This window comes from Magnolia sinica, chromosome 10, assembly GCF_029962835.1.
Source record: "Magnolia sinica isolate HGM2019 chromosome 10, MsV1, whole genome shotgun sequence".
NCBI lineage: Eukaryota > Viridiplantae > Streptophyta > Magnoliopsida > Magnoliales > Magnoliaceae > Magnolia > Magnolia sinica.
The window spans coordinates 6,204,969-6,221,631 of NC_080582.1; the positions used below are offsets into that span (position 1 = coordinate 6,204,969).

The 16,663-nt window shown below is 40.7% G+C and overlaps 1 protein-coding gene across 1 annotated transcript; it reads left to right on the forward strand.

Annotated features, from left to right (window-relative positions):
• The first annotated feature begins 10,659 nt into the window (after window positions 1–10,659).
• On the forward strand, window positions 10,660–11,220 carry LOC131257852 (chaperone protein dnaJ 11, chloroplastic-like). Its single transcript, XM_058258765.1, has one exon. The coding sequence runs from the start codon at window positions 10,696–10,698 to the stop codon at window positions 11,086–11,088; it is 393 nt and encodes a 130-aa protein (XP_058114748.1). The 5' UTR covers window positions 10,660–10,695; the 3' UTR covers window positions 11,089–11,220.
• Window positions 11,221–16,663: the final 5,443 nt, after the last annotated feature.

Here is a 16,663-nt window from a genome sequence, read left to right on the forward strand (position 1 = left end):
TCACTTTGTGCCATTGTTTTTTCCCGAAAGGGTTTTCTACGTTAAATCTTTGTGTTCTCTTTGTGTTTGCTTATGCTTTTGAATTGCAATCCTAGATTTATCTCTGTGTGATTCCGCCATTTTTCCTAACAAACTCTTCGTTTAGTGAGGGAGATAGACATCATCGGCTCCAACCAGCCGACAAAAGTTAGACCAAGTTTGCAGTCATATATATGTTTAATCCACATGGTCTATCCCATTTACCATATTATTTTAGGATTTGAGCCAAAAAATGAGGCAGATCTAAGGTCCATATGGAGCACACTGCGAGAGGCAGGTACCGTGTTAATGCCATAGTTGAAACCTTACTTATGCCACTGTGATGTTATTTGTCATCCAACGTGTTAATAAGTTCACATAGATTTGGATAAACGAAAACACAAATATCAGCTTGATTAAAATTTCTGTTGTTCGCAAGAGGTCTTTAATCGAGGGTATTCAATCCCTGATGTACAGTCCACTTGAACCTTGGATCTGCCTCATTTTTTGGATTTTGGCCGTAAAATGGATGGACAGTGTGGATGAAACCTATATATCACAGTGGGCCCCACAGATATGCAACCGGCATCCATTCTTCTCATCCATCAAAGAACCTTCTTCCCCTTCCCTTGGCAGATGTACATGTTTGCTAGATGCATCTGTGCCTGCATATCTGGTCTTGGCTACTCTGTCGACAGTGCTTTTGACTGGTATTCGGTGGGATCCACCGCAATGTATGTGTATGGATATTCATTCATTTCGCCGACTCATTTTATGGCATCAGCATATGAAACAATTCTAAATCTCAATAACACATGTCACAAGAAACATTCGTGATTGAATGCCTACCATTAAAAACTTCTTATGACATACAGTAATGTTTGTTTGCCATCCAACATGTTGATTAAGCCACAATAGACCTAATGAAGGGAAAACAAAAATATCAGCTCGATTTGAAACTGTTTTTTAGGCCAAGTAGACCTAATGAAGGGAAAACACAAATATCAGCTTGATTTGAAACTGTTTTTTAGGCAAGGTAGACCTAATGAAGGGAAAACACAAATATCAGCTTGATTTGAAACTGTTTTTTAGGCAAGGTAGACCTAATGAAGGAAAAACACAAATATCAGCTTGATTTGAAACTGTTTTAATTTTATGGTCAATCGTCACTATTTCTTATGGCATGGTCCACTTGAGATTTGGATCAACTTCATCTTTAGTCCCATGGCATCAAATGAATAGGCTAAATGGATGGACAGTGTTGATATAATGCACATATATCACAATCAGCCACAGCCAGGAATCCACCAACTCAGGTGGAACCGGAGATTAGAGTTGTACATTGAGCTGAGTAGAGCCGGGTTGTGCCAAGCTCAGCTCAACTCGGCCCGACTCAAACTCCAGCTTGAAATCAGCTCAGCTCGGCCTTCTAACTCACCACGTTAGCTCGCCTTGGCATGATGGTTTGAGCCGAATCAAGCTTGGATCGAGTCAAGGGAATTGAGCTGAGCTATCTTTCGTAACAGCTAAATTCTTTTTTTGCAGAGAGAGAGAGAGAGAGAGAGAGAGAGAGAGATTGGGGGGTGAACTTTTCAAAGAGAGTGAGAGGGAGGCGAGCTCTACTTACATCTCGAGCGGAAGTGGGAGGTGATATAAGCTGTCCTTAATCTTTAAAAACAGCTAAATCTTTTTGCAGGGAGAGAAATGAGGAGAAAAGAGTGAGAGGGAGGCGAGTTCCACTCGCATTTTGAGCGGAAATGGGAGGTGATTTGAGTTGTCCTTAATCCGTTCAATTCAACTATTCCTTATAAACGAGCGCAAATGGCGCATGTATGGGAAAAAATTACACACACATACACATAGAGCCGAGTCAAAGCCTGAGTCAACCATTGAGCCGAGCTACCTGTTATTCAACCTCGACTTGTTTTCAAACGGGCCAAGTCAAACAGACATCGGCTCATCTTGACTCTCCTTTTTCAGACCAAGGCAATCCAAGCTAAACCAAGTTGAGCTGATCAAGCTTTTCGAGCTAGCTCAGCTATTATACAACTCCATCGGAGATCTACAGAGGCCATGCCCATGGGACGCGAATTGCATCCTACCCCGCCTGTCTCTGGGGGCCCACTGTGATGTATCTATTTATCCACGCTGTCCATCCATCCTCTAAGATCATTTTAAGGCATAAGTACAAAAATGAGGCCGATCCAACACTTGGACCACACCATAGATGACTATTGCATTTATTACGTGGTGTGGTCCATTCAAGCGTAGGATCTGCCTCATTTTTGTACTTGCGCATTAAAATGATCTGAGAAGAGGAATGGAAGGCATGGATAAACAGATACATCAAAGTAGGCCCGCCCACAGAATGCCCATTCATGGCTAGATACGGGCAGGGTAGGACAATCCGCGTCCACACCCATGGACCAGATGCTCGACTTCTCTCTTCAATTGAGCTTGCATCTCATCATTTCCCCTCTTTCTCAGAAACTTCCTGTGTTGCACTTTTCTTGCATTTCTTTCTATGGTGATTATTTGTCGGCTGTATTTTCTTTCTCGAGAAGAGGTGTCTGCTTCGTATTTATTCCTTAGTCCGTGTATGTGGATATTTAATGCAACCCAAGCTTATTATGTGGTGTGGTCCAATCAAGCGTAGGATCCGCCTCATTTTTATACTTATGCATTAAAATGATCTAAGAGGAGGAATGGAAGGCATGGATAAACAAATAAATCATAGTAGGCCCACCCACAGAATGCCCATTCATGGCTAGATACCGGCGGGGTAGGACACAATCTGCGTCCATGCCCATGGGCCAGATGCTCAACTTCTCTCTTCAATTGAGCTTGCAGCCCATCATTTCCCCTCTTTCTCAGAAACTTCCAGTGTTGCACTTTTCTTGCATTGCTTTCTATGGTGATTATCTGTCGGCTATATTTTCTTTTCCGAGAAGAGGTGTCTGCTTTTGTATTTATTCCTTAGTACATGTACATGGATATTTAATGCAACCCAAGCTTATTATGTGGCGTGGTCCACTCAAGTGTAGGATCCACCTCATTTTTTGTACTTATGCATTAAAATGATCTGAGAGGAGGAATGGAAGGCATGGATAAACAGATACATCACAGTAGGCCCGCCCACAGAATGCCCATTCATGGCAAGATACGGACGGGGTAGGACACAATCCGTGTCCACGCCCATGGGCCAGATGCTCGACTTCTCTCTTCAATTGAGCTTGTAGCCCATCATTTCCCCTCTTTCTCAGAAACTTCCTATGTTGCACTTTTCTTGCATTGCTTTCCATGGTGGTTATCTGTCGCCTGTATTTTCTTTTCTAAGAAGAGGTGTCTGCTTTTGTATTTATTCCTTAGTCCGTGTATGTGGATATTTAATGCAACCCAAGCTTAATATGTGGTGTGGTCCACTCAAGCATCTTTAATGCAACCCAAGCTTATTAAGTGGTGTGGTCCACACAAGCATAGGATCCACCTCATTTTTGTATTTATGCATTAAAATAATTTGAGAGGAGGAATGGAAGGCATGGATAAACAGATACATCACAGTAGGCCTGCCCACAGAATGCCCGTTCATGGCTAGATACGGGCAGAGTAGGACACAATCCGCGTCCACGCCCATGGGCCATGCTAGACTTCTCTCTTCAATTGAGCTTGCAGCCCATCATTTCCCCTCTTTCTCGTAAACTTCCTGTGTTCCACTTTTCTTGCATCGCTCTCTATGATGATTATTTGTCGGCTGTATTTTCTTTTTCAAGAAGAGGTGTCTGCTTTATATTTATTCCTTAGTCTTTGTATGTGAATACTTCTCTCTTTTTTATTTCCATCGTGCTTGCATCTCTCTCTTTTTTCTTCCCATTGTGCTTGTATTTTTTGCCTACCAGCATAAATTTTTTTAAGAATCTGCCAAAATACATTGAGGTTTTAAGTCCAACGGGCTGGACCGCAATCAACCGTCCACCCATCGACAATAACTCTGAACTTGTGTGTACAACCGAGATGGTCCTCGTGCCAAAATCAGTCACATCCACCCATCGACTGGATCGCACTTTATCTTGTTACCATCAACGACTAGAACTTGTTTTCTATGGTATGCCCCACCTAATGAGTGGATGGGGATGATTATTGAACATGATGATCCTCATCGTCGGCCCCAGCCTTTGGAAGGGTTGGATGTGGTGCGCACGTGTTTGAATGGAAGTTATTTGCTGTTTGCACCTTAAATTGTGGTCCAACTAGATGGACCCGAGACCTCCTCTGATTTACATGCCACGCAGCATTCTGGAGCCCACCTGATTGACAGTCCATACCTTCCACACGTGTGGTGATGGTCAGTCCATAATCCTACTCCAGCAATGATGTAGAGCAGGTTGCGGACAGTTTCATGGCCAAGATGGTTCAAAAAAGGCCCGGTGGACGACAAAAGTGATCAAGACCATTAGACTTTAAATCAAGTGTATCTCGCAATTTAGAATGAGCTATCAAATGTAAAATATATGATTTTGGAGTAGAATAAACTACTTTAGCCACCTAACCCTACTATGCCGGGTTGCGCAAGTAGGATTTGCGAAATACCATCAGATCAACAGTCGTTTTACTATTTCAATTCCGTTTTTATTATAAATAGTAAGTTTTAGTTTGATTATAACTATTCATCCATTGGGCGCCCCAACATGAAATGAGCTTAGAATAATTAAGAGAACAGCATGGTGAAGCCAAATAGGACACTTACTATTTTTGGCCAAAAACTAAGGCTGTACACTAGCCAAGCTAGCTCGAAAAGCTAGCTCGGCTCAGCTCGATCTAGCTCGACTTGACTCGGCTCGAACGATGACTCGAGGCAAGCCAAGCTTCAAATAGAGGTGGGCATCGAGCCAAGTCGAGTCGAGGTGGGCCAAGCTTGGCTTGGCTTGTCCATGATGTACTCGAGTTCGAGCTTGGCCTCAAGCTCAACATTGAAGCTTGGCTTATTTGCCAAAGCTGTCGAGTCGAGTTCAAGTCGAGCTAGTGATTCGAGTCAAGTCGAGTTTACCTCGAGTCGAGCTCGAGCGTGTTGGGTGAGAGAGTAATGGATTCTATTCTTGATCCTCCTCCACTGATGAAAAATTCAAAAATCTTAAGAGAATCAAAGCAAAACCTGATGAAAAAACCAAACAAAGCTTCGAATCGAATGAGGAAACCTGTAAAAATCAATCCATTCTTAATCTTCTTCCACTAGCAAAAATCCAAATACTAGAAAAAAAACAGAGCAGAACACAGATCAAAAATCCAAGTAAAGAACTCTAGCCAATCAGATCATTGGATTTCCTTGAAGCTCTAACAAATCTGAGAAGAACCCATCTCGAATTTCTTGGGTTTCTCGCTTAAGAAGTAGATCTCAAGAGATTGAAATCATACTATTGTGGAGCTGAAATGAAAACTGGTGGTGGTGGTCGGGGCAAGCGTGCAGCTGGCAGTGGGCAGAGAAAGAGAAGAAAGGGAAAGGGAAGCAGGTGCGTACAATCGGGTAGATACTCTAGGGTTTGTTTTTTATTTTTTTATTTTTAACTTTAAACTTAAAACTTATATTAATATAATATATATATATATATATATAATATTTAATATTTAATATATTTATTAATCGAGCCGAGTCGAGCTCGAGTTCGAGCTTCGAGTCGAGTCGAGTTGAAATGCCTCTTGGTCGAACTTGGCTTAAACTCAACTCGAGCTTCAAATAAGTAGCTTGGCTCAGCTCGAATCGGCCATTCGAGCCGAGTCAATCTGAGCTGACTCGAGCCGAGTCGAGCAAGCTTTTCGAGCTAGCTTGACTCGTGAACAGCCCTAGCTTCAAATTACCCAGCTCATTTAGGAAACAAGCCGAGTTCGATCATAGTAGATCTTGACTCGACTCGACTCGAACTCGGCTCAGCCCGAAGCTCGAGCTCAAGCTCGGCTCGACTCGAATATATATTATATTACATATAATATATTGTATTTAAAAATAAAAAAAATTAAATATTTTATATATATTATTAATTGAATATTTGATTTGGGAGTTGGGTCGGTGTGGGTTTGGTCAATTGGGTCGGGTGGCTAGGTTGAGTCAAGCGTCGATTGGGTCGGGTTGCTGGGTTGAGTTGGGTGCAAGTTGGGTCGGCTTGGGATCAGGCTCAACTCGACTCGAGGTAAGCTCGCCTCGACTCGATCCACTAGCTCACCTCGAGCTCGACTCGAAATTTTTGGAAAACAAGCCAAGTTCCAATGGTAAGCTCAAGGTCGAGCTCGAGCTTAAGCTCGAAGTCAAGGAGAGAACGGACGAGTCAAGCCAAGCTTGGCCCACCTCGACTCGACTCAGCTCGATGTACAGCCCTACCAAAAACCTTGCACACTGGTGAAAATCATGACAATCTATAAATACTAAGTTTATTATTTATAGTAAGTTACAAATTCTAAGAGTTTTGGTGGTAGTTTAAATCTAAAATCTCTCCCATGCTTAATATTCCTGTTTAAAGGGTCGTCAACTCGTTTATTTCATTCATCAATTAAATTATGAATTTTATAAAATTTATTTCTAATTTTTTATTTTATTTTTTATTTTTTTTATGGATTCAAGAAGTCTCGGTTAGGAGTCCAGATAAGCTTCGTGCACACAAAGTAGTTATTTCATAGGAAGACGGTAACCACGTTCATCCGTACGTCATGCGAGGATCGGTAACACTAGATACAACTTCTTTTGCCATCTACTATATGGGGCCACAGTAGCACGAGAGAAATGGACGGTAAGATTGTAACAAAAGAAGAAGAAGGAAAGGTAAAGATTAAAGGTCCATGTTTAAACATACATGATCCCATATCTCACACACGTTTCCATGTTGGCACGTGTGCAGCAAACCTCTCAGTTTGTCTCATGTGAGCGTACATTCTCCGTTATTCCTCACCATTCACTTATTGCCAGTTATACCAGAACCCATGCCAACCGTTTAGGTGAGCCGAATGAGCCCGAGCCGCTCAAAACCCTTCTAGAATCTCTCTCCACGTCAGCACCCGAGCGCCACCTGCGTCACGCCGTATCGGAACCCGGTTTCACCCGTCCCACGTGCTAAGAAGGCGGGCGCCCATCGGACGCTGACTGCGTACTGACAACGTCAGTGGCGAAGGGCTACTGACGGTGATCAGTGGGCCCGTATGTAATATATAGGAGTCATGCTCACCTGCGCACCTACGCACATATGCATCTTTTCACACGTATAATCCGAACCGTCCATGTGATGCGGAATCACATAACCCTAAGGAGAAAATTTTCACCCTGATATAAAATTCCGGTGGTCCGTGGTAAAGAGAAATGCAAATAAGGGAGGAAACTGTTTTCATTTTTCATGGCCTACCAAAATTTTGGATCAAAGTAAAATTTGGGCCCACGGAGTTTCACGAGGTTCTGCTTCGCATGGACCATTCAGATTTTGGAATCACATCAAAATTCCATGCAAACTAGCGCAAAGCTGAGCATTCAGGTGTGTGTGTATATATACTGTCTATCTATGTTTTATACGTTAATATAAAATAAGAGCCAAAAATAAAATTAAAATTAAATTACAAATAAAATAATAGTGGCAATTGAATGCCTACCACTAAAAACCTATTAGGCTCGTAACAATGTTTATTTGTCATATTTATTAGGTCACGCGTACCTTAAGGAAGAGAGCACATATACCAGCTTGATTCCAAACTTTAGTGGTCTTTAAACAAATTTGTAACCGATAGTATTCAATCACCACTCTTTCTATTAGGTTTGATTTTTGGGGTCATGCTCATGACAGAGGACATAATGACAGAGGACATAAAGTCACGCAGATTTCCTATAAAGCCTTGCGCATAAAGTCCCTGTGCAAGGATAATGAGCAGGGCATGGCCATGTTTGTGGGAAATCTATATTACTCATCTGTTCAGCGAGATCACTTTAGGACAAGCGAGCAAAAACGATATGAATCCAAAACTCAAGTGGGCCACATGATGATGTAGAGCAGGTCGCGGATAGTTTCATAGCCAAGATGGATCAGAAGAGGCCCAATCGATGACAGAAGTGATCCGGACCGTCAGACCTTAGATCGGGCGTATCTCTCAATCCAAAATGAGTTATCAGACGTAAAAAATATGATTTTGGGTAGAACGAGCAACTTTAGCCAACCAACCCCGCTATACCGGGGTTGTGCAAGCCGGATTTGCGAAATACTCATGGATCAATGGTCGTTTTCTTATTTTAATTCCATTTTTACTTTAAATATTAAGTTTTAATTTGATTATAACTCTTCATCCATTGTGCTTTAAGAATTGCGCCCAATGCGAAAAGAGCTTAGAAAAATTAGGAGAATGACTTCTAATTTCTCTCTCATTGCTCCCTATTTAAAGGGTTGTGAACTCGTTTATTTGATTCATTAATGAATTTTGAATTTTATAAAATTTATTTTCTATTCTCCTTTCTTTCTCATGAATTCGAGAAGCCTCAATTATCCTCTTGAGAGAGACGGTGTTCGACCTCATCATGTTCATATATGCGTTTAAATCTGCTTGGGCTCCACCTCAATGCTTATATGTCATCCAAACTGTTTATAAGGTCATTATCACTTGGATGAAGTGAAAATACATAAAATTTGGCGTTACACAAAACTTTTATGGCCACAAGAATATTTCAACTGTTCTTGTTAAATCTCCATTGTTTCCTCTCATTTGGCTCACTTCTCGTCCCCACGCTAGCTGCATAACTGGTGCAGCTATATAGCGCTGACGCTTCTTGAGTTCGAGTTGTCCGTCGGTTCAGAGGAGATCAAAGTTACATGGGACCACATTGATGTATTTATTATATTCACACCGTTTATCCATTTTTCTAGATCATTTAAGAGTACTATACAGAAAATTAATCATATCCAAATATCAACTGGACCACACCACAAATAGCGCTGAGATAATGACTTTCACCGCACCACAAATAGCAACTGCGATAATGATTTTCATCGTTAAAAATTTCATAGGGCCCACCATAATGTTTATTTTCCATCCGACCTGTTAATAACGTCACAAAGACCGGGATGAATAGGAAAAACAAATTTTATATTGATCCAAAACTTCTGTGAAGCCCAAAAGGTTTTCAATGGTAGACGTTCAATCCCTCACTGCTTTTTGAAGTGTGGTCCACTTGATCATTAGATCTGTCTTATTTTCAGTCTCAAGCCTTATGAGCTCGCAAAATGAATGGACGGTTTGGATATAACACATACCTCATGATGGGACCCACATAACTTGCTAACTTCAATACACCAAGCTAAGCTATATAGCCGGTGTGTGGTACACCAGCCAATCCGTCCGAGCAGGTAATGATGGCTGTGCCAATGGATTGCTGGGGATTGCTATATCAAGGGAATCTACCACCGTCTATGTTTGGCCCGCCTGGCAAATCCCGGGATTACGCCCGGCCAATCCCTTCCAAACCGTCCACCCAAACATGTCCCAGGCAAAATAGATGACATTAAGAGGGATTGTGTGGATTTCAAGGTAGTGATGGTGATGTCAGTGGATTGCTCCCAATCCCATGGGATCCAATCCAGGCACCCATGGGATCCAATCCAGGCAGAAGTTCAACGTGCCTGTTTTGCATGCCCGGCCAATCCCGGGATTACTCCTTCCAATACAATCTAATCCCATTCAATCTGTCCGGCCAAACAGGCCCTAAGCAGATAAACACCTCTAGTGAACCACATCAAAGGAAGCTGCAGTGATAATGACACCCGCCGTTGAAACCTTTCCAAGGGCTACCGTGATGTTTTTTTACCACCTACATATTAATAAGGTCATGCAGACTTGGATGAAGTGAAAACACAAATATCAGCTTGATCTGAAACTTCTCCAGCTCTCAGGAAGTTTTTAATGGTGGACGTTCAATCCCTACTTTGTGGTCCACTTAAGCCCTTAAACTATTTCAACTTTTGTATCATACCTTAAAATGATCTGATAAAAGCGATTAACGGCGTAGATAAAACACTTACATCACGGTGGGCCCCACAGAGCCCTGCGACGCAATCCGCGTCCTTTCCATCGCCTGTGGTCCGAAGCTACGTGAGGCCCGTATAGATTCCCGCAAGGAATACACTTCGTATTTTTTAAATATGATAAAAGGTCAGGATTTCAAAAGGTGGAATGATCCAAAACTTAAGTAGACCACGCTATATAGAAAGAGTGAGATTGAAAACTTCCACCCTTTGGAAACTTCATGGGCCCACTGAAACTTTGGATCGGGATGATATTTGTTCTTGCGGTTTACCCCGGAGGGTAGTAATCTCATAAACATCCTGGCCAGCTCCAGGAAAGTTTCAACGGTTGACGTTCTCACTCTCACTGTTTCCTTTTGTGTAGCCCACGTAATTCTCAAATCTGACTGATTTTGGATTCAGACCTTTTTCAATCTTAAGAAATTGATGAACGGAGTAGATTTCTAATTGGAATTTTCGTGGGGCCCACATAGCTTACGAACACAGGAACTTCCTGTGGGCTGGGACACACGCAATTCGCGTCCCATCGCCACTCCCTCGCTTACACTGAAATCTCCAAAATACCCTTCCTACCTCTCTCCTTATATAAATGCTTTCTCCCCTTCTCTCTTCCCATCCAAAACCCATCCTTAAAATCTTTCGAATGTCTGCAAGCCTATCTCTATCCTCCACCCTACGATTTCACAGATCCAACCGTCGGAACCCCTCCGCTCGCCAAATGACGATTCTAGCCTTCGCCCCATCCGTCAGTCTCCCAAAACCATCCAATCTCTACGATGTCCTACGTGTCAAGCAAACCGCCTCTCCGATCGAGATCAAAACCGCTTACCGGGCGCTTGCGAAGCGGTTCCATCCCGATACAGGATCCGACGGCCGAGATTTCATCCAGATTCATGAAGCCTACGCCACGCTGTCGGACCCAACAGCGAGGTCGTTGTACGACCGTTCGATGGAGCGGGGTCTCCGGTTCGACGGCCGTGATCGTTCTGGCCCAGCTTTCCGGACGAGGAGGTGGGAGACGGACCAGTGCTGGTAGGAAGCTGACAGGTGTTTTTACTGTACAGGCCGCTGTGTTGCGGGGGAAGGGCATTTCATGTAAATTTCAGATTCTGTCGAATGGCAGGATGTGTAAATAATGATCATGTTGAGGAGTAATTCGAGACTTGAATGCCTGTGGTTTTGCTCCTCTTGCGTCGCAGCGGGGGTTTTTCACCGATTCCCATAATGCCCTCGCGTTTTCTTTGTCTGACCTTGCACGCTAAGCGAATTACATACGTGTGGATTTGTTAGGACTGCCACGCTCGTGTCCATTGGTGGGCCATTGCTCAGATGCGGTGAACCGCACGATCCTCGGCCACAGCACACGTGTGGCCATCCAATAGGCCGCTGCAAAAAGACTGCAATAATAGATTAAAATCTTACAAATTTAGTAAATTCTGTAAGCATTCGATGAGTCGGATCAACGGCGTCGATCACAGAAGCATGGCCTCACGTCCCCACATGGACGGAGTCTGAGCACATTGGCAGCCTACTCTTTTTCTGTGTGGGGCCCACAGAGATGTCCGTGTCAAATCCACTCCGTCGATCTGTTTTGAAAGACCACAGTAGGACAGGATTCTAAAAATCAGGCAGATTTAAAATTCATGTGAGCCATACCACATGAAATAATGGGGATTGAACGCCGGTAGCTGACAGAAGTTTCGTATGACGATGATATTTTTTTACTACAGTTTATCTGAGTAGTAATAACCCTATGAACGGTTTGGATGGCATATAAACATCAAGGTCAGCTCCAGGAAAGTTTCAACGGATGACGTTTCTGTTCCACTGTTTCGTTAGTGTGGCCCACGTTGGTTTTGGGTCTGCCTGATTTTTAGAATCCTGTCCTACTTTGGTCTTTCAAAACAGATGGACGGAGTGGATTTATCGCCGGCATATGTGGACCACACAGCACACGTACATATCTGTGCCGGGTTCACAGGCAATCTGCATCCTTTTCCGGCGGATTACACGTGAAAAGAACTTACTGCGACTCTTAACGTAACCGGAAAGAGCGGGTGGGGAAGTACCTACCGTTGAAACCTCTCCGGGTCATCCACGATGTTTATATACCATCCGTACCGTTCATGAGGTCATTCCTACTGGGATGAACTGAAAACACAAGAATATTGTCCCGATCTAAGACTTCTGGGACCTATGAATGTTTCAACGGTGAATGCCCACCGTTAAAAACCTCTTAAGGGCGACGAAAGCTTTGGATCAAGCTGATATTTGTGTTTTCCATTCATCCATGTCTGTGTGACGTAATCAAGAGGTTAAATAGCAAATAAACATTACGCATCCCGAGTTTTTTAATATTTTTAATGGTTTTTTAATATTTTTAATGGTAGGCGTTCAACATGAGGTTTGAATCTGTCTCAATTTTGAGATCATGACCTAAATTGATATGGAAAATGGATGGACGGCGTGTTTAAAATACATGCATCATGTTGGGACCCACGGCACCGACTACCTCGGTAGTACAGGACGGGCGGGGCTCTGTGGGGCCCACCGTGATGTAAATGTTTTATCCACACCGTTAATCTCTTTTCTAAGATCATTTTAAGTATCATTAAAAAAATGAGACAGGTCCACAGCTCCAATGGACTACAAAATGGGGATTGAACGTCCACCATTAAAAAGTTCTTGGGAGCTGGAGAAGTTTCGGATCAAGCTTATATTTTTGTTTTCACTTCATCCACGTATACATGAACTTATTAATAGGTTGGATGGTAAAAAACCATTACAGTGTCCCTTAGTAAGGCTTCAGCGGTGGGTGTCATTATCACCGCAGCTTCCTTTGGTGTGGTCCACTGGAGCTGAAGACCTGCCTCATTTTTAGGATAATAGCTTAAAACGGTCTGATAGAAGCGATGAACGGCGTGGATAAAATACTTACATCATGGTGGGCCCGACGGAGCCGGAATGGTCCGGTAATGAGGTAGTGTGATAGGACCCGGCAATGTATCAACATCCCATTTCACGCGCATAGCCGACAATAGGTATATATATTAAAAGTTTAGCTTGACCCGACTTTGGAAGGAATATTAATCCAGATTAAGAAATATTAATTAAACACAGATTAAATGCTAACAATCGAAGTGCCTTTTATCTTTTGGATTGGAAATTAAAAAGAAAAAAACTACTTAATTAATATGAAATTTACTATTAGGTATTTTATTTTTCAAAAATCTTCTTAATAAGCTACCCCATCAATGTAAAAATAAAATAAAATAAAAAATAAAAAATAAAAAACTTAGCCATGAGATGGGGATTGGTGTACCCTATTGATGTAAAGAAAGTTGGCCATCAAAGGGTTTGGCTGATCAGATGGGCCCTACCATGAAATTTTTGTGCCAGAACTTGGAAATAAACTATATATTAGTCTCGTAAGCCACATGATTTGAGACAGTGTATAAGACAACGCTTACCCTCTAAAATATTTTCTTTAGTTTGGTCCACCTAAATCACAAATGAGTACAGGATTTTTTTTAACATCATGCTTAGGTTAAACTGTAGTATGACATCTAATACTTGAAATGGATTCTATATAATTTATTTATAACTAATCTAGCTCTATCAAATCAAATGATTCAGAAAACACCACATGACAACAAATATCTCAATTAAAAAAATAATAATAAAAATAAAAATCATGACAGTCATTTAAAATTGATGAAAACAACTGTTAAAACAGTGAAATCGGCTTTTAAGATAACAAAATTGGGCGTAAAGACTAACTATGGACAACAATTGTTAAAACAACAAAAAATATCGTTAAAATGACAAAATCAACAGTAAAATTTGACAATGAACAGTAGCTGGTGCGGCCGTCAATGACCATTGCATGAAGTAATGAGGGATTGTGAGAAGCCAAATGGATGAGAAAAGGTAGGTACCATATACTCATGGTAAAATTGGAATTCATATTAAAAAATTAGAAATCGTGAAGTAATTTCTCCAAAAGACAATAAATACAAAGGAACAATAAAGCAAATGAATAATAAACGTAACTTTTTCAACAAAGAAATAAATGCAATATTCTCTTCTACACGTGGTAATACATTAATGATCATATCCAAATGGCTTAGGAAATTGTGCATAAACATGCAACTTGTTAGAGAATATATCTTATGTGGCTTGAAATAGTAAATACAACAATGTAACTTGGAGAAGATATTTTCTTGTGCACGTTGCGAAATGTAAAACGCCACGCTTATGTGAAGACTTGCGCCCGAAGGTCCTGCAGATTGAACACAAGCAATTGCCTCTTAAAGCCTATAGATTCAATACAGAAGAGCTTTAGGTCCATGTCAATTTAACACAACTCTCTTATACAAGCAACATTGACTATCTTTCATCTCTTATGGATACTTATCTTTATTTAGATTTAATTTAATTCCTCTATTGTTAGCCTACACAATGCTACAAAAATTATGGATCAATTAGATTACTCCACCCTATATCCACAACACACAGTTGGACCACTAGGAAGATCTTTAGGTTTTGAACAGATGACGATTAGGGCCTTCTCACCTACGTGCTTAAAGATACCATTGACTACCTTGCCCGCGATGTTTGGCTCTTTGACGAACAGATGGTCGTTATCCATGACTGTCTCGCCTATAAAGCCTAACTGAGTAATGAACAGTAAGTTGAATTACAATAATCTCACCTATTAAATGATGCTCCAAGCAACAAACATATAGTCGTTCCCATGAGATCTCACCACGCAGTTTGGATCCAAGCAACAAACAAATTATTTCCCCACCGACCTTCTCACCTATAAAGTACATGAATGGGTGATAAACAATTTGTTATTCTTAATAATCGTCTCATTTACAAAGCCCAACCGTGTGGAGGTAATGAACAGATTGTCGTCATTAATGACCATCTCGCCTATGAAGCCCACTTGTTTGACGAACATATTGTCGAAGATTTGCCCATTATAAGCCTTCTCTCCTATGAAGCATGGTTCACACCATCCGATCTATGAACATAAAACTATTCATATGAATCACGATTGTCTCGAATAATGAAGCTTAGATACAAGACGAATAGATTGTCATCTCATGACGACCATCTTGCCATAAAGCCAGTTGAGCTAGTAATCCAGCATTTATGCCCGACAAGTTCTGACTATGGACCCTACTATTTTACAAGACAACGAATGAATTGTCATTAGAGATTTTTCTCGCAACTTCAACATTCTAACAATACTGATTCCATCACAACGTTTAAAGATTTTTCTAACCACTTAAGATATTAGGTTCATTTAGCTAAGTGAAGCCAATGCCTTAAAATAGTCCCATAAGCGGAAGACACCCAAGAGACAATCGAAAGGCCACAAGAAGATGAAGAAGAACAATCAAGAGGAGAAGCTTTTAACACCTCCTAACCCCTAAGATAGAATAACGGAAGGGGGGAAAAAAACGTCTAATGTGATTTTCTTTGCCTATGAAAACACATGCCACTATTCCTGTCACCGTGCCGATAAAAAGACAATCATCACCTGATACTTCTTTTTTTTTTTACAAATGTTCGTTACAAAATCATCACCAAAGTTGATATGTCATTTTGTGAACAATGAATGCATTTAGAGAAATCTCATAGCAATTTTTTTTTTAAAAAGGAATAGGTCTAAGGGTTAAATAGATATAATCCATTCAAATATTTGTCGACCATTAAATGTACATGTCAAATTGGATGATAATACTCCATAATTTTCATTAAAGATTGTTTGTATTGTGTGTTGTGGTAACGCATATCTGATCTTACATAAATTAAGGGCCTTTGACTATTTTCTTTAATATAAAACCGAAGTAAAAAAATCAACTAAAAAATATCAAAATCATTGGATTTGATAAATGTGATGAGTACACATAAAATATGTTCAAGTCATACTATAAAAGTATTGGCAGTGTTCGGCGGTACACGATAATTTGTACTCTGCAGCAAAATAGAGTTGTAAAGAGAAGAAATAAGATGTAGTTAGACACAGTTAGATTGATGGTAATACATTCCAATCGCTCTACAACATTTTAAAAATTGCTTATAGCAGTATATGATCTTAAAGAACCTCTTTTAAATTTGTCATCAATACCTCATATGAGATGTAAAGTGAGACAATTCCTTCTCTAATCAACCTACACTATTGGGGATCTCTAGGATATATTTTATTGCCAACTCCTCATAAAGGTAAACCTAACAGTAAAATCATTAAGTGAATAATTCATGAGGTATCATATGCAGTCAAAAAGTTACGTTCTAGTTTATAAGAACTATGGAGATAAAATTTTAGAACATGTCCTTAATTAAAAATAGGTACCCTAATCAAAGGAGAAAGTTGATATCGAACATTTTAAAATATCCAAATGCATCTTAGGAGAGGGGAATATGTACTTCTTAAAATGAAATGCTCCCATAGTTCATCGGAACAATATGAGTACACCTCAACTAGCTTATAAAATTTTATGTCAAAATGAAAGAAGATTAATTCCCCAAAGATACTTACAAATCGAGGGTATAGTGTATTCTTACATTATAATTGACAATGATAAACTTGATTCTTA